The 24,011-nt window shown below is 41.3% G+C and overlaps 1 protein-coding gene across 2 annotated transcripts in view; it reads right to left on the bottom strand.

Moving 5' to 3' along the window:
* Positions 1-24,011, bottom strand: part of mtor (mechanistic target of rapamycin kinase) — a 93,639-nt gene that overhangs the window by 67,452 nt on the left and 2,176 nt on the right. For both annotated transcript variants that reach the window (XM_078254432.1, XM_078254431.1), the window contains exons 5-26: positions 22,535-22,735; positions 21,612-21,746; positions 21,257-21,532; positions 20,369-20,477; positions 19,894-20,077; positions 19,464-19,592; positions 19,074-19,318; positions 18,443-18,652; positions 18,063-18,268; positions 17,145-17,267; positions 16,600-16,683; positions 14,984-15,076; positions 14,333-14,467; positions 12,889-13,018; positions 8,234-8,484; positions 8,016-8,102; positions 6,075-6,242; positions 2,390-2,502; positions 1,884-2,046; positions 1,318-1,410; positions 808-954; positions 98-240 (exon numbers count right to left, since the gene is read on the bottom strand). In XM_078254432.1, the coding sequence (XP_078110558.1) occupies positions 98-240; positions 808-954; positions 1,318-1,410; positions 1,884-2,046; positions 2,390-2,502; positions 6,075-6,242; positions 8,016-8,102; positions 8,234-8,484; positions 12,889-13,018; positions 14,333-14,467; positions 14,984-15,076; positions 16,600-16,683; positions 17,145-17,267; positions 18,063-18,268; positions 18,443-18,652; positions 19,074-19,318; positions 19,464-19,592; positions 19,894-20,077; positions 20,369-20,477; positions 21,257-21,532; positions 21,612-21,746; positions 22,535-22,735 (3,425 nt within the window). The remainder of the gene's footprint in view (positions 1-97; positions 241-807; positions 955-1,317; positions 1,411-1,883; positions 2,047-2,389; positions 2,503-6,074; positions 6,243-8,015; positions 8,103-8,233; positions 8,485-12,888; positions 13,019-14,332; positions 14,468-14,983; positions 15,077-16,599; positions 16,684-17,144; positions 17,268-18,062; positions 18,269-18,442; positions 18,653-19,073; positions 19,319-19,463; positions 19,593-19,893; positions 20,078-20,368; positions 20,478-21,256; positions 21,533-21,611; positions 21,747-22,534; positions 22,736-24,011) is intronic.

The following is a 24,011-nucleotide window of genomic DNA, read 5'->3' as shown; positions in this document are numbered from 1 at the left end:
CTATGACAAGAAAAAAAGCAACTTTCTCCTCCATCTATTCCTTATAGAGGAGGGAGAAAGTGAGCTAGAAAAGGTAGACCCGAAAGAAGTGGTGTACCTGGCGAGAGGGATGTAGGTTTGTGCTAGTGACCAGCATGATCGCAGAGCTGGGGAGGACGACTCCTTGAGTAGCACAACACTTAAGCGCCTCAGCCACTCCAGCCAATCATCTTTGGACACCTTTCTGGCAGCACCCCAAGCCTGTGAAGAGAAAGAAATCATCCATCTCAGACGTCACTGGGAACTAGGTGGGAGCAACACAGTTTCACCAGATCTGAGTGTCACAGGTAATGTGTGTGGGATGATCTGGCTGAGATGCGCACATAAATCTTTTGCTACTGGTCATCACATTTGCGTTCTTCCAAAATATTGCCTCATTTGGTGCTTTGATGATGGTGATGGAGAACGCTGTGCAACGCATCAGTCTGCGTGTCAATCTCTCATGGGTATTCAACCATGAGCCATAGCATATGATTCACATCATTTTCATATTCAGTGACCCTGTGTGCCCTGAATATAAGCATCTGTCTTCAGTGTGTTTCTCAGCTCATTTGTTTAGGTTTAATCTTCAATTCATTACCGGTCTGCTGGTCCTTATGTCATCACTACAAGTAAACTATGGGCTGTTTACTGTGTACAATCACAATAGGTGCAGTCAACAACCATGCCAGTGAAACCAACACTGGACTTGTGTGTGCTACTTTTCACTATTGGAAGTATAACTCAAAAACCCGTTTTTAAAGTAAAATGTCAATTATCCCTTCTGACCTTCTGAAGTGCAGTAGTGCTGACATGAAGCTTCTTCATAGGCCCCGCCTCTACAGGACCGCTGACCAGAGCATCACCCTGGTTACCACGAAGATGGCGATGTTGGAAGATTAGAGGGTCCTCTTCCTCCTCAGCCAGAGTATAGCCCTATAATACACACACACACACACAAACACAAACACACACACAAACACACTTGAGTCAGGCCTCAAAACATGCATTAAGAATGTAGAAGTGCATTGCCTTCCTGAGGGATAACTGTTGATAAACAGAGCATGTAACGACTTGCTTACGATGCACTGTACATAAAAAAAATTTTTTTTATTTGTGATTATGTAATTTATTGCTTGATCATGTGCAGTTACTTTGTGTCATGAAGGGTTATAATGTTTGGGCCTGACTGGGCAAGAGGCAAAGAACAATGAATTCAGGAGACATGTTGGAAATGTGCATAGTATCAATTGCATTAATATGTTTTTGAGAACACCTGGATAAATTGTGGGGACTTACCTTAACAATGCGACATATGAGTATGTCATAACGCTGGTGGTTGATCCTATGCTTCAGCATCACTTTGTTCACCATGGGGATGAAGATCTGGTACTGAAAATAAGGGGAAAAGGGTAAATAAAAGGGTGTATGTGTGCTTCATGTGGTTTTGCATGGCTACCTTTTTCCCCACACCAGAAGCCAAATAACTGAGTATCCTGCACTTGTCTCTAACCACAATGAGTATCAGATCAAAAGCTTCCCCTGCATATTTGTTGCCAGACGAGGCTGTATGTGGGCTGGTGGTTCTGAGGTTAAGCCCCAAATGATAGGAGGGATCAAGTATAAGGAGGGGAAAACTTGGGAGGAAAGGGAGGGGTGAATGTGACCTCATCCACTCTCATAAACACCACCCCCCACCACCAAATGGTCAATGACATCAGATGTCTGGCAGGAAGTAATAAAGACTGTGGGGGGTGGATGGTTACCGAAATGCTGTTCATGTAAAGCCAGCAGTAGGAAGGCTGGAAGTAGTCTTTTGAATAATAGCTACATCTAAAGGGAGCCCTGGGGACAGCTATAGCTACCTTTTTTCCCAACTGGAAGACTAGCGAGGACAGGGTGTCCATAGAGGTGGAGCGAAGCTCAGGCGTGCTGTCAAGTGTCCGGACAATCGGGTGGATAATGCGTGAAGCATAGTCTGTGAAGTCCAGGGACTCTGTCAGCCGGTCCAATGTCTCCAAGGCAACCCTGAGCCAAACAGAGGAAAAAAACGATAAACACAAAACGCTCAGCTTCACTTAAACATTAGCAGGACAGAGAGACATGGCCTGCTCCAAAGGACTCAAAAGTGCACATAAAAATGGTATGCTGTAAAGAATACTACCAGTGGAACCCTGTTCTTCTTTTTGGTATCATAGGTCTAGTATAGTAAAAGAATGATGTGTATATACAATCAAAATCGATTTAGGAGATAATACCACAAAGTTACATAAATAAAATCACTGTTGTGTGAGATCCAGTGAGAATGGATTTGAGCTAGATTCAAAACTACGACTACATGAGCACAGGGACAGCCGTGTGGAGTACTGACTTGCGGGCCTGCAGGGGCACATCGGAGGCATCAAACAGTTTGACAATGGGCGGCAGCAGCAAGTGCAGGTAGTCATCTAGGTTGGCACCAAACAGCTGGATGGCGTTGAGCATCTGCAAAGGAGAGCACACACTGCTCGGTCCTGCATACACTTAACATGAGCAGCTGATTTTAATGAGCTTGTTATGGCTAAATGGCCTTTTTCAGGAATCCCCCAAAAAAAACGGATGGTGTTTTATTTCAGGAAGGTGCTGGCACACATGCTAGCCTTCCAGGAAAAGTTTGCATTCCTATGAGTGAATGAATGAGCGAATATCTTATTAATGTACGTCATTTACACACCACGGACCATAACATATAATCCTGTGGAATAGAGCTACAAATATAGCATATTTCAAGTACAAAAACTCCACACAGAAACCATGTGGGGCGTGTCGTACACTGAACTATCCTATGAGATGTATACTATGTCATTTTAATGTCCGTGGTTTGAATCCCACTGGATATCTTTAGAGCACATTTAAGCTTTTCTTTGGGAAAAATGCAAAAAAAAAATTGAGAACAGAAATAACAAATAAACAAACACATATGGTCACATAAAACAAATAGAAAATTATGAGAACCACCTTTAAGAAGCTATGAGAGAAAGATTACGATTCATGTCTGAATTCATGTCTGACTATACAGTTCTAAATTCATAAAAGGGATCAGTGTTGCAGGGCTCAATGGATGTTATGAGTGTCGCCTCTATCCAGCCAGCTAATTGTCAACACATCTTAAATAAAGTATATAACATTAGCTGTGGGGTTATTTTTTTGAGAAAGGCTTCTGTAGTTTCGTCTCATAGTCACGTCATGTTGTGTGGAGCGTGTGTGAGGAGTGTGCATGGATAGATGGTGGTCTTAAAGGATGACGTATGCTGCAGTGAACAAACCCACCCCAGCCCCCAACACACACACCATGACCACTTCATGGCATCGCACCTCCACCCCCATATCTAAATTGTGCACGGCGAGACAGCAGGAAGCCAAGGTGGATGTCTACAAGTATGCGTGTGTGTGCTGGGGGGTGGTGGTGGCTGAACAGCTCCTGATGGGAGTATGTTTTTCTTTTCTTCTCTTTTGGACTAGAGGGTAACCCGATTCCCAGTTCCCCCACTTCGTGACCCCCATCCTGTGCTAAACATTAGGCTCCAGACCAGGCCTGAGTTATGGACTATCCAGACTGTGGGCTGCTGGGTTATCTAATACTGCAGACTTAGAGACAAAACAGCACTTGATGACCGTGCTTCTTATGATTCTGTCTTTGTGGTCTGTGCCCAAACCATGATTTAAGGTTCGAGGGAAAACCCAGACCACTACTGGCAGCAGCTTCTGAAACGGGAGAGTGTGTTAGCTACAGGTATATGCTCTTTGAACTGCTGCATTGTAAGTGAATGGCTTAGACCTGAATGGTCTTGATGGATATCGATGGAAACCGCAAACAGAAAACAGCACCCCAATAAGTCAACTGTGGACTGAGCTCCTGTGCCTTCTGAAATAGTGTGGAGTGATGGGGTTGCTTTTAAAAACACACACTCCTCTCGGCAGTGCTAGCAAAAAAAAAAAATCTACTCAAATGACAACTCAAATCTGACATATGATCTTTTCAAATTAGTTATTGCACTTCCTCCACCAGACACAAAACTTTTTCTTTATTAATCAGAGTAGAGTCAAAGTGCACTGAGCAGTCAACTCTTATGGGCACTAGACTTTAACAGTTTACTTTACTCTCTATTACAGCTACCTATTCCCGCCTACCTCTTTCCTATACATCTTTCTCTTGCACAGGGTTTGTCTTGCTTGGAGAATTCTTACGGCACAGTCACGCCAAAATCCGCCTGACGAAATGTATTTGCGTGGCAAAAAGCAAGGGGAACAGGAAATAGTGCGGGTCAGGTTGTAAAAATAAACTGCTGGAGCTAGCATGCTAACAACAGCAGTCCACAAATTTGTTACGTTGTGTTTAATCAAACACACATTTTGTCGAAAAGAAGAAAAAAAAACTTTATTAATCTCTCTTCGGAAAATTCTATTTTATTTCCGTTGTTACACACACATAGGCCCGGAATACACACACAGGACCTATAGCCATGCACTATGTTGTTGTGAAGAGATGTCAGAGTGATGAAACTGCCCCTCCGTGCATTGCTACCTTTCTTGGCGCATTACTGCCACAAACTGCTGATTAGTGGCATAACGTTACACTGTCATCAGGAATGTGTATCATGAAGCTTGCGCACTTGTGCTCGTACGGGGACGCGCTTATAAAAAATATTGCTCCAAAGTGCTGCTAGTGGTCAAAAACTCCCCAGGGTAGCTTTAAATCTCAAGTCAGTAATTTTTGTTGTTGATAGAATGGCAGGATGATTGATTAGTTGGATCAGATTATTAAATGGTACAAAGGATTCAGATCATTCCATATATACCTTTCTTACCTTCATCTGACTGTGATTCATCAGGTTATTTACCTGTTCTAGTGTGGAATGTATCAATTCTGTACTGCATACAGCACTTTGTGGACAACAAGGAAAGCTGCATATTAAAAAATGATCCACCAAATACAGTAGAGTAGGAACTGATATAATCCCCCAAATTTGCTAACAGTAAAAAAGTAAGCATGGCAACATGCTGACAACTGACAGTCTCAGGCATTTATATTACAGATGTTTAGGCTACTATAGGTTTTCTCAGAGCATTACCAAATCTAGGTATCTAGGTAGGACTGAATAACTGTCATCCATGCCAGTTTGAAAGTGAGAGTTAGACATACTCTTTGAACTGAGACCACCAGTTAAATTATGTTAAAGGCAACAAATGACTGTACAAATGGAAAATGATGCATTGCTCGAGGACTTGGAACATGATGCAATATGCAGGGAGTGCATCATTGAAAAGTACACGCACTGGATGATGATACTGCCTATGCACTGGGCCACAGCAGCTGGTTTTTATTGCACGTATTTTCGAATGACTCAATTTCTTTTTTATATCAGCTATTGCTCATATTGCTGCATAAGCATTCATGGTCGCATTAACCTGTTTCCAAGCTATTCATTTTTTGCTAAGCCTCTGCTGAGGGCTCTGTGAACACAATTTTAATTCCAGCCTTACTGGATTGATTTCTGTAACATCTCAATTTGTTAAATCTTTATTGTTTTTATTTTTTCAATTAGATTTGTATGTGTATTCTTACCTGATTAATTCTGTAAGTGTTACTGCTGCAATGCCTGAATTTCACAAAACTCCTTGAATTTCTTATTTGATCTGTAATTTGACATGATAATCATCCATGTGTCCCAGTTAAAGGCTCAACCTGTAATTTCTATTTTCTCATCTTATCATAAATAAAAACAATATATTTTACTTGTATGTGTTTAATATGTGTTACTGCTAAAGAAACCTTATACAATAATAATAATATATTAGCATGAGTTGTTATCTAGCATTATTAGGAGGGACAGCACCTTATATTCAGCAGCTTTTCATTGACTTCTGGTGGTTGTACCGTTGGTGTACCCTTTTATCACATGTACTTTTAAATTCATGAAAAATATTGAGATACACTACTTTAGCCAGGTGTAGGCCTATAATCGCACAGCAGCATTGGTGATTTTGACATTGGAACTACACCACATTGCACTGACCTTGATGGTAACACTGCGCCCGGTGCTGTTATCGTGCATGAAGACACGCAACATGTGTGGGATAAGCTGAGGCAGGTAGAGCTTGAACTCTCCACCCAGCGCCACCACAATCTGCTCGATCAGAAGGATGATGGTGTTCTGCATGGGGTTGTTTGGTGTCCAGTACTCCTACAGGACAGAGCATACGATGTTGGCATGAATTAGAACACCATCATATGTATTATTTATTCAAAAATCGATGAACTCAGGGAATAATGTCCTTGCTTTATATAGCACACCAGCAGAACACATTCTGCTACTATACAGCTCTAAAAGGGATTGTTATACTATCAAGCAAATGTCTACTACAGAATTTCAGATTATAATTATTCTCTCTTACCTGATGAGTTTACTACCTTACTAAACAACAACAATTAAATAATATTAGCAAGTCACACTATGGAGAGAAACCCATGGCCAAAACTATCCTCAAATGTACAGTGTGAGCTAAAAAATGCGCAAAACTAATAATCCCTAAACTAACAGACAGATGTGACTGTTGTCATAAGTTATACGTTTGTCCTAAGTAAGAGTGATCTCAATTCCTGCAAGGCCAATTTCTGAATATAAAATTTTAATATTCAGAGGGTACATCCAAAGCACTAAGTAGAAAGCACTACCTCATCCACCTTGCTCTCCTATAATGTTTTGTGGGTCTGAAGAATTGGGTCAAAATGTGTTTCCATCAATGAGCTGAGTGTTAGATGGACGTTTGGACAGATTTCCCTCTGGAAATACAAAGCTTTCACGTGCCAGAGGCAGAGAAGGAGCGTCCTAATACTACATGGCGAGGAATGGAGACAATTTCCTGTCAACTGGGACTGACATCACGTATGTGTGGCTTGTGACACCGTTTTGGAAAATCTCAGCACAGCCACTGTGTACATTAGAGATAATGGCAATTGGAGTTACGGTGGAGGAGTTGAAGTCACGCAATACGTCAGTCAGTCAATGGGGTTCAGCTGTGAGATCTGGCAGAGGTGTTTTGTCAGTGACCAGAGGTCTCAAGCAGCCCCCAACTTCCTGCTTTCCCTGCCTGTGGCAGCTGACTAGAGAGCAAGTGAGTGTACATCCTGAATGGCTATTCCAGCCCCCTCATCTGGATGCAGGAGCTGAGCTGGAGCAAAAATGAATAGATTCTTTGTTTCACTCACCATTTATTAACTCAGAGGGACTCAGTGGTCCAGTTCTCTCAATTACTTTCTTCAGGAGGAGTTACCGCCATTGCAAAAGTGCTGGTAACAGGCTTACCAAGATTCCGATACAAGGACAGTCATATGATATTTTGTGCCTTGCTATGATTATGTGCTAGACAAGTGTGTTTGTGCAAGTGCAAGGGCTATGGCTTTAGCAGTTGTTCCACATCATGTGATAAGGATGAGTCCTCACCAGATTTCTCTGAATTGGAAAACAGGAGCCGACCTGTTAGAAAGTGTAATTTTAACTGCATAAAGGGAGAGTAAAAAGAATATTACCCAAATAACTTTTTCTCACTCTCCCTGTCCCGCAGCGTCTTTAATCTCGCTATTAAGTACCACACCACACATGATGTGAACTGCTGTGTGACATGAATTCTGTCGAATCTTTTAAAAAGCAATTGAAGACTCTGCTATTCAAGCAGGCTTTTAGTTAGTCAAGGGTTTTTTATGGTTGGTTGTTATGTTTTCTATTTGTATTTAAATGTTCTTGTACTTTAATTTGTTGTATTCTATTACATTTTGTTGTGAAGCACTTTGTGATTTTTATCTTACATGGGGCCAGACTTCATCCAGGGGCCCTGAACACATTACTCCTAATAAGGGAAGTGGCGAGCACAACTGAGTGCAATTAAGAGTTTACAGCTGTTTGCCTGACTCACAGGAAAATAAAGGGGGGGGGGGGGTTGTTGACACAGTTACTCACTCTGATGAGGGTGAAGATGTCGTCCATGTAAGGGCGGATGTGGATCTTCACAAAGCACACCACCATTCCCATCTGCTGGAAGAGGAACTGGAGAACAAAAAGAGCACAGAAAGGAAAAAAAAGAGTAAGAGACTTGCTTTGAGAATAACTGACCACCAGAGGTAAACAGATAAATCAACCAGACAGCCTCTTTCCTCTTATTCTGTAGTGCTTCCTACCTCTCGGATACTGGCATCGCAGACCCGGATGACATTGAGGAAAGTGGGCATGACCTGGGGCAGGAACTGGACACACTTGAGGCCCAGAGACTTAAAGATGAAGGTGACGGCCTGGACTACCATAGTATGGTGGTTGGAGAGTGAAGGGTCTCTCAGGATGCGCATCAAAGTGACGATTGCCACGGCAGGGTAAAACTCATCCAAGGGCAGGTTGCCCATGTTCACTAGCATCTCACTAGTACTATAGTCCGCTGTAAGGAAGAGGAAAATTGGTGAAAAGGTTTTAACTAAATGTTTGCTACAAATGAATCATACAACACTCACATTCTTGAGAAAGAGATGGCTGTATGGTGTGCAAAGAACCAGAAGTAGTTTTTTTGTTTTTGTTTTTTTAAAGAAGGCTATGCCGTGGTGACACTCTGAGACCATTAGTCTGACAAAAATTCTCCGGTGTGTAAGTTTGAGTATATCAACAGTGATATATGGCATCTCAAACACAAGAGATATTTTGCTGATTTTCCAGCTCTGTGTCAGGGCAGTGTGTGCAGATGAACGTGTGCATCTTCCCTTCGTGGCCGCAGCGGAGGTCGGAAACAACACATTTCGCGTCATCCAGTGGATCTCGGCAGACCTCGGCTGCTCCGAGCTCTGTGCACTGGCGCCACGGAGGGAAGCAAAACACTGTTCATGTTAACACACTGCCCACACAAAGATGGATTAAAATCGGCAAAGTATCCCTTTAATTAAATAAGAACGCTGCACAGAGCACAGTGGGGAACCTGACGCAGAGGGCTTCGGCAAAGGATCGCAGGACATCCAGCTAAAACGTAGAAGCTGGGTCCCCTATTGGCACAACACAATGCAACATCATTGCAAGCTTACATTCCTGATTGTTAAAATATGAAGATGAATACTTCTGATGGCCTCGCAATTGTCAAAACGGAAGATAAGATGACAGTGTTGTAAAAATCCTGTCCCATAGTACACATTTTAAAAAGCTGTGGAGCATGTGGGTGTCTGATAAACCTTTACACATGGATATATACTCAAACAAGCCTTCCTGGATCATGTGACAACAATGCTGCTCCTTGCTTTTCTTTCAAACTGTGCCATTTCTGGTTGACACTGGTTCTGGTTTTCACACTTTTTCCTTCAAATTTAGGATATTCATGTTGCCATCTGTAAGAAGCCACTTGAGAAACCATCAAGTACAGGAGAATCTAAAGAGCCACATGAGGGTTTCGGCAGTCGTGGCCAGAATTAGAGAGCACAATTTTATGTATTTCTTAAAAAGAAACGAGCAGCAATAATGGTATTTAACATTTTTAATGCATATATCTTTTAAATAAATAGTTGTATTAATGTGTTTTGTGTTAAATGGGGTCAGTATGTCCATTTATTTATACAGAGCTATTGAGTTTTACAAGGCATCTGAGAATACAGACGTCTGGTATTCAGCGTTTCACTGGCCTTCTGCAGGAGTACAGTTTCAGCTGCTCCACTTGTCTCCCTGAAGACTCTGGACCGTAGACAAAACAGATTGGCACAGAACACGCAGGCTTAAGAGGGTAGCTTTGGATCTTTTATTATTTTGGCCTTCACCAAGTCTAGATTAATGCTGGTGATAGACGGCTACACATCTGTATCTTTACAACCCACAAACAGGCATTGATGTAGCTGTGAGGCAGCAGTACTGTAGTAATTCAGGCCTCAGCTGTGTTTCCTAGCCATAATAATAGATGTAATTACAGCAACTTACTAAGAGGGAATATGCACCATCTCATCAGTTTTTATGACCCTGATGTTCTTTAGTGACGTGATTGGTCTCGTTTGTCAGGTGAGGAGCTGGGCCTAGCCAATAACCTCCCACGTAACAAAATACATGCTGTCAAATATTGCTAGTGCTTCAGACACTGACCCTGACAAATCTGCCAACAGATGTACAGCTTCCAATTCCAGTCACAGTCCATTTAATCGGAGAACAAACTTGTAAATCTATTATCATATTGTCCAAGATCAAATTCTGAGACATATGACTAGGTCAAACGAGTGGAGACCTGCATTGACCATTTGTATTGTCAATGTTATGAATTTTCAAGATCTCCAGAGGATGACAGCCTTTAAATGAAAAACCTTACATTCAAAAAGTTTTCAGACCATAAAAGGGAAGTCAAAACATAATGAATTACCATGAGTTTCTGTGGCAGTCAGCAGTGGAGGAATCATAATGTTTTTGGTGACAACATGGCCTTTCCATAAGTGCCAATCTCAGGATAAACTCAACTGTTTTTACACCATTACTGGTAAGACTAAAAATGTTATTTCTTTTATATTGTGCAAAGTAAAGAACAATGCAGCCGATTGGGCTCCCGGCTTAAGATCATGGATAACCTTGCTTTATTAAAATTATTAAAACTAAATTATTTAATAAAATAATTATTAAACAACCTGAGGATGGGAGAGAATATGATCCAGATTTGAAACCTGGTATAACTAAGTAATCATGAATGTATCTTTCCATAGCAGATACTGCTAAGGTAAGATAATGGCTTGTTGCCTTTTGTCACATATAGCTCATGCTTTGTTCTCATGGTTTGTGACAACAAAATTGCCATCAAAGTCAAAATGCTTTTGTTATCATTAATTAGCTTGGTCTTGTTTCCTAACTGCGTCACAAGTTATACAGTAGGAGCTCAGCTGGAAGCTTCATGTTAATGTTAGCTGCCCTTCAGCTGACAGAATCAGCTTCGACTTCATACATTAACTCTAATAGCTGTATTCCCATTAACATGACAATCTGCAAGAAACAGATTGCTAATAAACTGCAAAATAAAAATACTGACAGCACTGTTTGGCAAAGTTATCGATGCTGTTAGCATGGTGGCTAACACTAGCGTTAATTACTCCGTTTAGGAATTATCATTTCGGCTGTGCTTTCAGACATGCTGTCAGTGTGCTAACCGAGCAATATTAGCCTTTACACAGAGCCACTTCGCTACACTTGTTAGATAATGTTTCATCAGTGTTGATTTGGGTTTGTAGCTGTGTGCTCATGGTTGAAAATGAATGTAAACAAAGCGGTGTGCCAGCAATGCAATGCGCCATGACGTAGTTGCTCCTTCTAGGGTAATGTTGGAAATCCGTCTAGTGTACAGAACGTATGGGGCTATAACCCCTTACACTTTAAAAACAAATCTAACTACAGTTGTCGGGGTTACATTTCCCTCTGAACTGGCAGACCCTCATTTTGGACGAGGTTTAGTTGGGTGTAGATCAGACAGCAGGCAGATTCCGAAGGCTCCAATACATCTCAAACCTAACTTAACTGTGCCCTTTTTTCCTAATGAGCTGTAGATAATGCTAAGTGTTTTTGGCAAGACATTGGTTTTACGAGTCACATTCAGCAATTCAAGTAATTAGAAATGAACTCAGTTCTTCTCTAGAGTGATCGTATTCTGCCCCAAGAAAAGTTGTGCAGCGAGATTGCGAAGGTGTTTTTTTAATCACAGCTCTGACAAGCAGGACTGACTTGTAAATAGCTGAGGGGATTCTGTGTGTGCATTCATGTTTCAACATGCAAATGTGTGTAACGATCACACCTGCACAAATGGTTTCATATCTCAATTAGACTTTCCACCTTATCACTATTAACAGCTGGTTTACTAAATGTATAATCTGTGACCCTCTTTTCTTTTCACATCAGCTATTTTGCATGACAAAAATGGAGGCAATTCAATATTTGGCTGGTATTTTATAAATCATACTATACTACTGACAAATCCAATTATGACCAACTACAGATGCCTTTTCTGAATGAAATGTATATGCATCTTCTAAAATGCTAGCTACCACTTTATAAGTTTTGTGACCTTTAAAACTGGAGTTGTTTGTTCCAGGAAGTAACCTCACAGCTCCTCTTGAAGAAGTGTGTTACTGTCTAGGCTGCCTGCTGCCAGATTTGTGCACTTCCTGGTCGGGACTGATTGATTGTATTAATGTAGAGACACCCTTTTTATGTTCTAAATGTGTTCAAACCATAGAAATAGAATGAGAGAAGAACAGACATTGAACGGTTTGCCATGGTTATTTGACTAGTTCAAGAAAATGGCGCTCAGCACTGTGCGTTGACCTTAGAAATATAATCTGTTAACCCGCTACAACGATCACAGTTCCTTGCAATGGCAACGGTAGACATACAAATGTCCGTTGCTCTGACCATCCTGCTATGTCGATTTGAACGAGAATGTCCATTCTACTCTCATTCTATTTTTATGGTCAAAACACATCTGACCACCTTGAGCGGTTTGGGAGAGGTTTAGAATTGAAGAATCAACACAAATTCCATTAGGATGAATGTAAGAAACACAAGGCCAAAATCATACCGTCCTCCATATACAGACTCTTTACAAGACTATCCATCAGGTTTACTCAGACATGCTGTTATCAGAGCAACAACTCCAATGTCCCCAATGGTTACACCCACATTTTAAAAAGATTCATGTTGATTTAGAGATTTTCCAGCCGTTGCAGAATTGCAAGAGTTGAGAAATGAAACCTGCTGTAACTTTGAGGAACCCAAATATGTAAAAAAAGAATAGGGAAAAAAATTATAACCAAAATTGTTCCCAAAATAGTGATTAGTAATAGTGGCCTACCTGAGTCCTGACTGGACTTGGACTCAGAGAGACTGACGGCAGAGGCATCTCGTGACTGGTCAATCATCCCGATGTTCACCTTGTGCTTGTAGGGGTCCAGAGCTCCGAGAAGACCCAGTACACGGATAGCCTGTTGGATCCAAACGTACAAACACAGTTAGCAATCTTCCACTGAATGTTAGCCCTCCACTGGAAAATCTGTCTAAGTTAGATAGTAAATGCTATAAACATATGCCTTGTAAATCTTTACAATCATTCCCCGAAAGAACCAAGCAGGTCTGCCTTATTGCATTATCCAAATTTTCTTCAAAACTTGCCATTTTCAGCGTGTAGCTTGCTAGCTCGAAGTTTGTTGTCGTTTCTCGTAGCAAAGGGATTTTGAGAACGGCAACACAAAGAGGGCAGACACCCTGCATGTGAGCCACGCGCCGGATGTCAGGCTTTATCCAGGAAATGTACTTTCATTGATCCAAAATGGATGCTATGACTTTTTTTTCAGTGTCCCCACTGGAATCTGTATCTGTATCTGAATCTGTAGTAACAGGGTTCATACGCATTTTAACCAATACTTTTCCATGACTTTTTGGCAAATTTCCATGACTATGTATTCCTGAAAATGTCAGTCGACATTAGACAATAAGAATACAAATCTGTGTTAAATGAATGACAATTTATGTGGTTCATAGTGGGATTTGTAATATCACGCCCCGAAGAGAACGTTAAGACGACGTGAAAATACATTTATTAATCACATATTATTATGCTGTGTTAAAAAAAATTCCATGACTTTTCCAAAACTTTCTGGGTCTTTTTTTTTTTCCCAAAACCTTTCCTGGAATTTGCATTTTTCAAATTCCATAACTGTCCTGTCCAGTTGCTGTCCTCTGTGAAGCAGTGTGTAGACTGAGAGTTTTTAATACCCAAAAGATAGATTTTCAGTGGGGTATTCCTTAATTAGAACAAAATGACAACATAAAAAAGTAAGCTAACACTCAACACAAATGCTTGCTGTAAACAGTTTGAAGTTTGTTCCTTCAAGGAGGGCAGAGGCTATGGCACAGAGTACAATATGTATTCGATCTAGACTAGCACTAAAAAGTGGATCCAAGGTACAAGAGTTGCTAGAGCTTAAGTCCGAGTACCACACACCAGACACAGTCTGACGCCAATGTAAAAGACGAGGGTAGAAACTTTGACAATTATCACTTACATCACAGCTCAAGAAATAGGAAAAGTTCTTTATAACTATGGAAAATGTGCACAGGCTCATACTGTATGTATTTGTGTGATTATAATTCACCAGTCAAAGTCAATACATCTAAACAGACCTTAATGTGTTTAGTATATGGTGACAGGTAGGGTTTCTGGCCACATGAGTCACAGAAGGACAGAGTTGGGTTCACATTGCTACTAAGAAAACGGTGGGGAAAAGAAGGGTGCATACCTCTCTCCTTATGCCCTGGTTTTGTTCCGTCTTGAGGAAGTTGAGCAGCACCTCCAGAAGGGAGGGGTACTTGCGGTAGGGCTCCACCACATAACCTGTACTAGCCACCTGCTGGCCCAGTGTCCACAGTGCCACCTGGTGGAGAGTCAGAAGCAGATTCTCTTTGAACAGAGAAGCATAAAGCATGTTTTGGATGTACTTTTCTTTGCATTTGCATTGTTACTTCGCCATCCTTGTAACAGAATGTCTACTTAGCAAACAATGCAACAGTTACTATATTTTGATTTTGAACTTATTGTTCATATTATTCAGTATTAACAGGGGTAAAAGGTTTGTCTCATCAATTCAATCTTCTTTTCAGTTCCTAATCGATAAGTCATAGGTTAATACTTTTAAATGATCCCTCCCTGTGTTAGCTCCGAGTCCTGGCACACAATGCTGTTTAAACAGTAAATACCAAAAGCACAATGCTTTAAAAATGCTTTCTGAGTGACTTAAAAAGGTTTCCAGAAATGGCATCCAGTTTTGTTTACTCCAGTAGACGTGTATTTACTGTGTCCAAGAAATAAATATTTTTCAGAACTTAGAGTAGTGCTGAGGAGAAATGAGAAAAGAAAATTAGGAACAGATGCACAAATGTTCTTGGCGTACCTGTCGTTTGGCCAATGAGGAGGAGTCCTGCAGCATGTCCATGATGATTGGAAAAAGCTCGTCCATCCACTTCCTCATCTCCAAGCCACTCACCTGGCAGGGCAGGCACAGAAGAACCAATCAAAACCGATGAAATCTCATATTATGTCCAATTTTCTGCCAGTAAGATCTTTTAAAATCTAAAAAAAAAGGACTGAATAATTACTTTTTACATTAAAATGGCTAGTGATCCAAGTGAACAATTTCAATCTGAATCAAACCATGTGTAATTTTGCTGTTATAAAAAGCATTTGTTTAATTATTCTGATGGCAAGCTTTAACACAGACAGCTCTAATATGGGGCGGATTCGTTAGGGTAGGGGTAGTCTGGATCAACAAAAGTACATTGCCAGGATAAGCCTGACAAGGCTTTGCCCCTCCCATGCTGCTATCTGTGTGTCAAAATCCCTTCGCTACTGGAAACAACAAGAACAACCTCTGAGGTAGCAAGCTAACATTACACGCTGAAAATTGCAAGTTTTGACGAAACCTTTAATCGTGCAATAAGGCAGGCCTGTTTGGTTCTTTTGGTGAATGATTGTAAAGGTTTACAAAGAATATGTTTACGGCATTTACCAGCTAATTGGGATGTTGCGGGGCCGATTGGTGGGGATTGCTATGAACAAAGCACAAACGGCGACACACTGGTAAGAGCATATTAGGTTCAACCATGTATCCAGCTAATTTAAATAACTCATGTTACTGTATTGTGTGAACAGTTAACTTCATTTCTTTTATGTGGCGTTTTCTTGTGTGAGCTGCCAATGGTTCACCAAAACAAGTGTCTTTCCTGGGATTATTTTGCAGAGGCACCGTCGCTGCGTCCGGAATTTAGCGCCACCAAAGACAACTGTGATTGGTCTAATGAAATGCAAACAACCCAGAACGTATCCTACTATCCTAGAATGTATCTGTGGTGTAGCCAGACCTTGCTCAACAGCGCTGTGGAGATAGGTCTGGCAATGTGAGACTAGATTAGGGAGGGTGCTTTGCTACAACATTTACTAGTGTCTTTTTTGATACTACCACTACAAATTACCAAATTTAGATTATTATTTTTTTTTTTATGCCACACATAGTGGCTTTAAGCTTGTATGCATTTTTTTTTAACAAATGAAGCATGCAAGTTGACATCGCATTTAGTGGTTCTCGTCTGTATTCCCTACATTTTTCTTTTGTCTTCCAGCTGGTTCCTGATCAGCGGGGCTTCTGCCTCTTCCTGCACTGAACTCAACTGTGAAAACTTGGTCTACCTGAGCGCCTCCTGCACTCTGTCTGAACTGCTGCAGAGTCTGCCTGCCTTTAACTGTGCTTTCCTGACTCCTCTAAGGGAGTAAGGCACATACATGGGTGGGGCTCCACTCTGAACTTTACAGCTCAGAAAAGGACATGCTCAGATTGCTTTCATTAAAACGGTTTAAGTGAGAGACTTTAAAAACTGCAATACTGTGCACTGGGCAACCAACTGTGCTCAGATTGATTGGGTTTCAAATCAGCAGCAGCTAGAAAATTAACAAACACAGGCTAATACTGTCTTCCTAAAGCTTCAAGTAATTGAAACAAACAATCAACCTTACCTGGGCCAACTCGCCGATGGTCGCCAGGACACTAATGACCACTCCAGGGTTGGGGTCTGGGTCTTTCAGCTTGAGGATTAGAGCCTACAAAAGTAAAGGGTAACGGGGTCACTTAACCCACTGAAACCCAGTGCTCCCCATCATTTTAATATTCAGGGAAAAAAAAGTCAGCTTTGGGAAATTAGATGGTAATGGACATAAAAAGACCTCCACATATTTTGCACTGGACTCCTATAACATTGTCTTTTTTATTTCACATTCTTCTTCCTTGTCAAAAACTGGCACCTACATGACCCACACAGACAGTTCGTAGCGGCTAACAGAGCTTCGAGCTGGTAGCCTCAAGCAGAGATGAGGGGTTTATCCAACTTTTTTCACATATGCAGTAGAACTCCCCAGGACTTGTAAACAGACTTTGATGTGTGGAATCTGTGGAGATCTCTTTTTACTTATTTAGAGAAAGCCTACGGAGTACAGACGCTCCTCTCAAGTAACAGCCTGGTACATTCATACACCTTCACAATGGAGAACTTGCAGACTTGTACCTTGAGGATGGGCTCCATATATGGCCGTATGAGGCGGGGGGCGTTGGAGACTAGATGGCCAAGCATACGAGCACTCTGCTCTTTGTTCCTGCCGACACCACTGTGCTCCAACTCTGTTAAGATCTGCAACAAAATTTAAAAACAGTGTCAAGTATAGCGTCTTCTCTATCTGGAATACATCTTAAAAGGTTAATGCATAGTGTACATAGTGGTGATAAGGGAGCAACATCCTGAAAAAGAAAACTTCACAAGGTCTTATAGAGGAATACTTTGGATGTTTAAACTGTGCATAATACCACAGCCTTTGCTGCCATCTAAAGGTGTCCAATTGAAACAACAGACAACAAGTGATCTTTTCAAGTAGAACATATATAGATGTGTGTGATGGTAAAAATCTAAATATTTTTATTCAACTTCCTTTCCTTTTATCTAACATCGTCTCCATTGACAGGAATAACCATACATGTTACGAATGTCTCGGACAGAAAGTTATGATGATTTCAACTACTCAAAAATGCTCTATTTTAAATGTGATTAAAAGCCCCTATGTGGATTTCTTAAGTGAGTAGCATATTTCAAATTATTCAGATGGCATGAGTTTTTAGGAAAGAAGGTTTTTTTTCCCTCCATGCCCATGTTGGTACATCGCCATGCCCGCAAAAAAACCTGCCTGGATAGACTGCAACCCCGAACTGAACTTTAATAATGAAAATTTGTCACTTGTACTACAGCTGTAAAACATCTGGCGTTGACCTTTTTGGGCATGTCAGTGTACCAAATCGGGTGAAGGACAAAAATGCCAAAAAGCGCCAATAAGGAGGAGAGAGAGTATGTTTCAATGTGTTCAGTTGAACCATATAGAACCTTCAACACAATAAACCATTAAACCAATCATACTGTGAGATCTGTAGTGTCTACCTGAATGAGCATCTTGCGTAGGAAGGGCATGACAAAGGCAGGGTTCATGCTGCTGAGGCGTCCGATTGTGCAGATGGCCAGCTCTCTGATCTCAAACACCTCATCATTTAGTGCAACAAACAGCGCCTGCAAGTTCTCAGCCTGGGCAAGGTGAGCGTCAAAGCGCTCATCAAGAGATGCCAGCACACAATATCGAATGTCTGGATCTGCAGGAGAACAGGAACAAGAAAAAGTATGACATTTTAACTCTTTTATCATTGTTATTACCTTTATCGTCAAGTGCCACCAATTTCAAAATGAAACTATGCTCAATAAACCCACATGGTACTACTATCCCTTTCCTCCACTTTTTTTTTTTTTTTTACCCTTTCATGTGTTACCTGGGTCAGTGATGCCAACAACTAACAGCTTGCTGAGCACATCTGCAACAACCTGCACAGCGGTCTGGCTGACAACATGGCCGCTGATCAGGTGGATGGAGGGGGTAAGGAGGCGTGAGCAGGTCCGAGCTGCCTCCATCCGGATTTCCTTGTGTTCACTGTTCAGGAAGTGATCAGCACAGTGGCGCACAAACTGGGTGAGGGAGTGTCCTGGTGAAAGAACAAAGAGTTACCCTGGGAGATTTAGCATTACAGCTAGAGTGCTGTAGTTTAGGGCAAATTAGGGCAGTAATACAGAATGCATGTAGAAGGCTTCAATTTCAATTGGTTTGGGATTTCAAAACTAAACTCTGGAGAAGGCTGGTGGTGGGCTGCAGTGCGAGTTGGTCAACAACTTGTATTCAAAGGACGAGCCAAAAATATTTAATTACTCATAACACCGGTCCAGTAGTGCAGTGTGACCATGCTTTATGATTTCTCTCGGGTTGTAATGCCTACATTTAAAATCATAATTTTCCTCCACTGACAGAATCAAGTGCGGTTTTCCCCTCCCTGTGTTTCTTAAGAAATAAATATAAAACTTGAATATGATGGTCCTGCTTTAAAGCTGTGTCTTTTGCAAGGTTCTTGCCTTCAAACTCAAAGCTTCCCAGCGTGCGCAGGGCCAGTGTGATGCTGCCTACGTCACTGGCCTCTGGGATGTTTGTGAGGCTTGGCGAGGACAGCTGGTGAGCCAAGCCTTTGGGCATGCCGGGGTGACGCAGCGGCTTGTGCATCAACACCAGGGAAAGCATCTTCAGCAGGCCGTCCTGGATGTCCTTCTTCAACTGGGGGATTTGGCGGCTCAGGTCGTACAGCACTGCTGTCAGCGCAGGACTACATGAAAAGGTCAAAAAGGACAAGATCTAACATGAAAAGACCCAAGAACTATGTTGTGTTGTGTTTATGAACAGACTCTATTTAATCCACTCCAGGCAATGGTAAAACCTTGTTAGTTGTTAGTGTTAATTTTTCAGCCTACCTCAGGCCCACAGCCAGCATAGGCTCCAGCAGCTCCTTGATGTCTGGTTGGATGCTGGGACCCATGGCTCTGGAGAGCATGCTGATACAGGTAAACACTGTGGCGTCCACCTGCATGGTCTTCTGTCTCCTGCACATGTGGAAGACGGGAAAATGAAAAAACATGCTCTCATGGTAGGTCTCTTTTCTTTTCATAGACAGTATCCCAAAATTATTTAAACTTTAAAAAATGTATGCATTTAATAAACTAGCACTTGGAGATTGAGGAGGGTCTCATCCAATATAACTGTGTAGCAAGACAGTAACTATTAAAATACAACAAAATAATAAAAGACAAATCAAACATAATATCTGAATGTGAAGAAATATTATGTACAGTATAACTGACTGAGACTAACTGTAGAGCCAATATCATGCATTTAAATACTAACTTGTGTGCAAAGTCCTTGGGTGGCAGGGCAGCCTTGATGATTTCAAGGATCTTTGTGAGGTAAGGCTGGATTTCTGCCCTGACGGCCACGACCAGCAGCCCCAGAGCCTGGAAAGCTGATGTCCTCTCCTTCTCCTTCTTCAGACTGGCCAGCAGGTAGCCCATAGTGTCTGAGAGGTACTGGTCTGCGCAGTGGATCAAACAAGTGCAAATGGTTAAACACAGAGGTAGGGCTTTGTATAGGCTGCAACACATGACTGTTGACACTGACAGTGAGAAACTACAAGCAATTTATTACTGCAAAGCCCATTGAAATCAGGACAGAGGAGTCTAAAAAGTATTGGTCATGACCTCGTTACATTTCTTGTCCATAAACACCAAAAAGCCCTGTTGATATAGTGCTGGGAAAAATACATGGCTGCATGTTACTGTATTAAAGATGGATTCAACTGGATTCAAACATTAACTTGTTCCACCTGTAAAGTTATTTGGCTGGAAGGCAGCAAGGCGTGGAAGGAGGTTGAGGATGGTCATCTGGATCAGAGGGTTTTTACTGGTCTTGTATTTCAGCACCCACCGACACACCTGGACAAAGCACATAATAAACGCCTGTGTCAACTATGATTTCTCTGGTGCTCAAAACAGCACTGGCCTTGTGTTGTTGACCTTATACACATACTTGTTGAATCTCTTCATGAGCCTGCTACAATGTTGTTGGAGCTAAGTAACACTAAGTTTGAACTTCTTGACTGTCAAAAATGACATCTCTATTCAAAATGAGACTTTTGATGGAAAGAGGACTTCCAGCTTACTAGTCCTATGAAGTGGTTTGTACTTGGCCATCTTCATGGACTACTGGTCAGATGAAAGCCCTGGATAAATATAGAGCTGAAAAAACAAATTGAATTGACAAATGAAATAGTCTTTCTTGTTTTCAATTTGTTCTCAAAGATACTTCTTCTCACATATCATATTTTTAAGTTATCTAAGACTTAGCAGCTCATACTCGTAACCAAAGCAGCATGCTGATTCCAAGACGAAAGTGAAGGCCACAGCGTGAGCCACTGTCGAAACAATCCTTCTAACAGTCACAGACTAAGATATTGATAAACAACCATATCATCCCAAACTGTTATTAGGAGTGGACAAAGTAAACTTTATAAAATGATGTATGCCAAGATAACAACACCATACGCTATGGTCTAAAATACACCACAGATTTAAAGGAATTCCCTCAAGGCGTTAGTGACATATCGCCTTTACGAGAAAGGGACGGACGGACAACCCAAAAACAGGCATACAACCCATTTATTAACATAATACTTGTCAGAGCAAGCAATTACCCATACAACTGTAAAATCTACCTGGTCGAATCGTTCCTCCATCAGCTCACGGCAGTATCGACTCTCCACCAGCAAGCTCTTGGTAGGTGCCGGCGTGGCTCCGAAGCTGAGGTAGCCCTGAGGCGTGCTGTAGCCCAGCAGGCCCAGGAGGGCGTTTGACTGCTGTGGCTGCACCGACTGGAAGCTAGTAAAGGGTGTGATGTGTCGGGGCTTGGCTCCGAATCCCATCATCTCCTTGCAGTACTTATCATGGACCAGCTGCTGCTGCGTGATCTCCTCCATCTCTTCACGCATGCGCTGTCATAGACACAAGACAGTGAGAGGAATGTTTTGCTTGTGGACGCGAGAATGTTTCCACAGTAAATGGAGCCCTTACCTCGCCCTCCATGCTGCTGATGCGAACCAGCTCGTTTAGGATCAGAAGAGCACCGTGGACCCTGTCGTCACGATTCATCCCTTTCTCTTTGGCCAAAGTCTCGTCGAAGCCTTTCTCTGCCTCCTCAAAGGTTTGCTGTCACAGTAAAGACAAACACTCATGTTGCCTATTACAAGGACTTTTTTTTTTTTTTGCCCTAGTAGGGCTTTTGGTTACAAATAAAAATACAGGTTTACATTATTATTATTATTAAAAGTACAATAAAGATGAAATAAAAAGAAATGAAATGAAAATGGAAGGAAAGTATACAATGAGAGCACAGTGTAAAAACTAAATATGAGAGCAAGATTGTTCCCGAATTAGCCACAATTAGTTTTTTTTGTTGTTTTTTTAAAAAGTGGCTAATGTTGGGATACATTTCAAGTGGTCTGGCAAAAAATTCCATAATTTTTCCCCTTTTACTGAAAATGCAGTTTGGGCAAATGATGTTCTATGGAAAGGGATGCTACAATTGCCTTTTAACGCTGCTCGGGTGATGGTTCTGGTACCACTTTGCTGTTTTATTATTGTTCTGCAAAGGGGAAGGGGAGCAGCGTTATTTAGGTATTTAAAGACCAATTTAACAAAATGCAGGGAGATAAAATTAGAAAAGCTTAAAATCTTATGTTTACTTAAAATTTGGCAGTGATGATACCTTATTCTCTTCTTGTCTAGGACTTTCAAAGCTCGGTTATATAGACACTCTGTGGTGTTAACTGATGTCTGGTGAGCTTGGGACCATGTGGTCAAGCCATACGATATGTGTGAGAGAATCATAGAATTAAAAAAAAAAAATAATACAACCATAAAATGAGATACGTTTTACCCTGGTAAACACATGTAGGGGAGAGACTTCTTTAGGACGATAGAGTGGAATGTCTTACTTTGTACCACTGTGGTTTCTGCATTTCCTTGGTCTCCCTCTGTGTGGTGAGGATGAGAGAGGCTCGCAGTGCAGATACTGCCCCTTCTCGGATGGCCTGCTTGGGGTCCCACACTGCGTAAAAGATGTTGTCAAAGAAGGGCTGCACTTGCTGAAAGAAAAAGGTGGGTGCGCTCACAGCCAGCTCCCTCAACACCAACACCTAGGAAAGACAAAAAATAATTTCATGGCTGGTTATAAATTGCCTTTCTTGGGTTTTATTTCTTTCCAGTGTAAATATATGTCAATATTGTGATTTCAGAAATCGCTCAGCAGTTATTGTATTATTCCCGAGCTCTAAAGTTCAACACTTAAAAATTGTGTGAAATGTTGCACCTTCCAAGTAATTGTCATAGTGTGACCTTCAATGTCAACAACTAACAACTTCTTTAAAGCAAGCTTGGCAACCATAATCTCTTCTCTCCATGCTGATAAAACATAATCTTGAATTTGTTTTACCAAAAGAATGTTATATTAAGTTACTAAAATTCTGTTTCTATTCACCATCAAACAGTCAAGTCAAGGAAAATGCAGCGAAAAGACTGTGAGAGATGTGTTTGGACAAAACTGTCACTTAAATGAAAGTACTCCAGATATCTTTGTGATTATGATTACTCCTATAATAAGCATGAAAGCATTTACATAATTGGATGCTTGCTCACATTACTGTTATTAATCACATTATGACTAGATTGTTGGTATACATAACATAGCAAGAGTGGCTTCTAATTAGAGCTGCACTAGTTAACTGTATAGAAAATACACTTGAAAATACGCAATCTAACAGTATCTAAACTCAACCAACTAAGAAGCCATCGGTTTGCCGTTTTTTGGCATGAAATCAAACAAACACGAATATCTAAACTTTAAAGGCTTATAAAGGTTAATAGCAGCACTCATGCCAAATATTTTGGTGGCCCTAAACATTTTCATAACTTCTGCTGATGTCTGCACAGAGTCAGCATGAATGGCTGTCCATAAAAACATCAGCAAACTTTTTTTTTTTTAAGGGGGCCAGTTCCTGACACTCATATTTGAAAATTTCCCAAGTTAGAAAATCCATCACAAAAAGCCTACATTAGATTTGATCATTTTAGAATGACTTCCCTGTGCAGGGTTTTAATAACAGACTCCTCACTGCATCAGAGAATAGTTGCAGATAAGATAAACAAGGCCAGAGTGCATGTGTGTTACAGACTAACTAATCACTCACATCTACTGTTTAACAACTGACAAGCTCAAACACATCCACATCTTCCTGTTTGGTGTAAACAGGAAGATGTTTACACTCTATCCTTGAACCGGCGACCATCCGGTTCCCAAGCCAAGCCCCTATGGACTGAGCTACTGCCGCCCTCCAACCTATTTAAGCTAGGTTTAAAACTGTTATGTTTGTATTTTGACAAACACAAAAACTAAGTTGATACTGAAGAACAGTC

This window comes from Sander vitreus, chromosome 7 (genome assembly GCF_031162955.1).
Source record: "Sander vitreus isolate 19-12246 chromosome 7, sanVit1, whole genome shotgun sequence".
Classification (NCBI taxonomy): Eukaryota; Metazoa; Chordata; class Actinopteri; order Perciformes; family Percidae; genus Sander; species Sander vitreus.
This window is presented reverse-complemented; position numbering and strand designations above follow the sequence as displayed.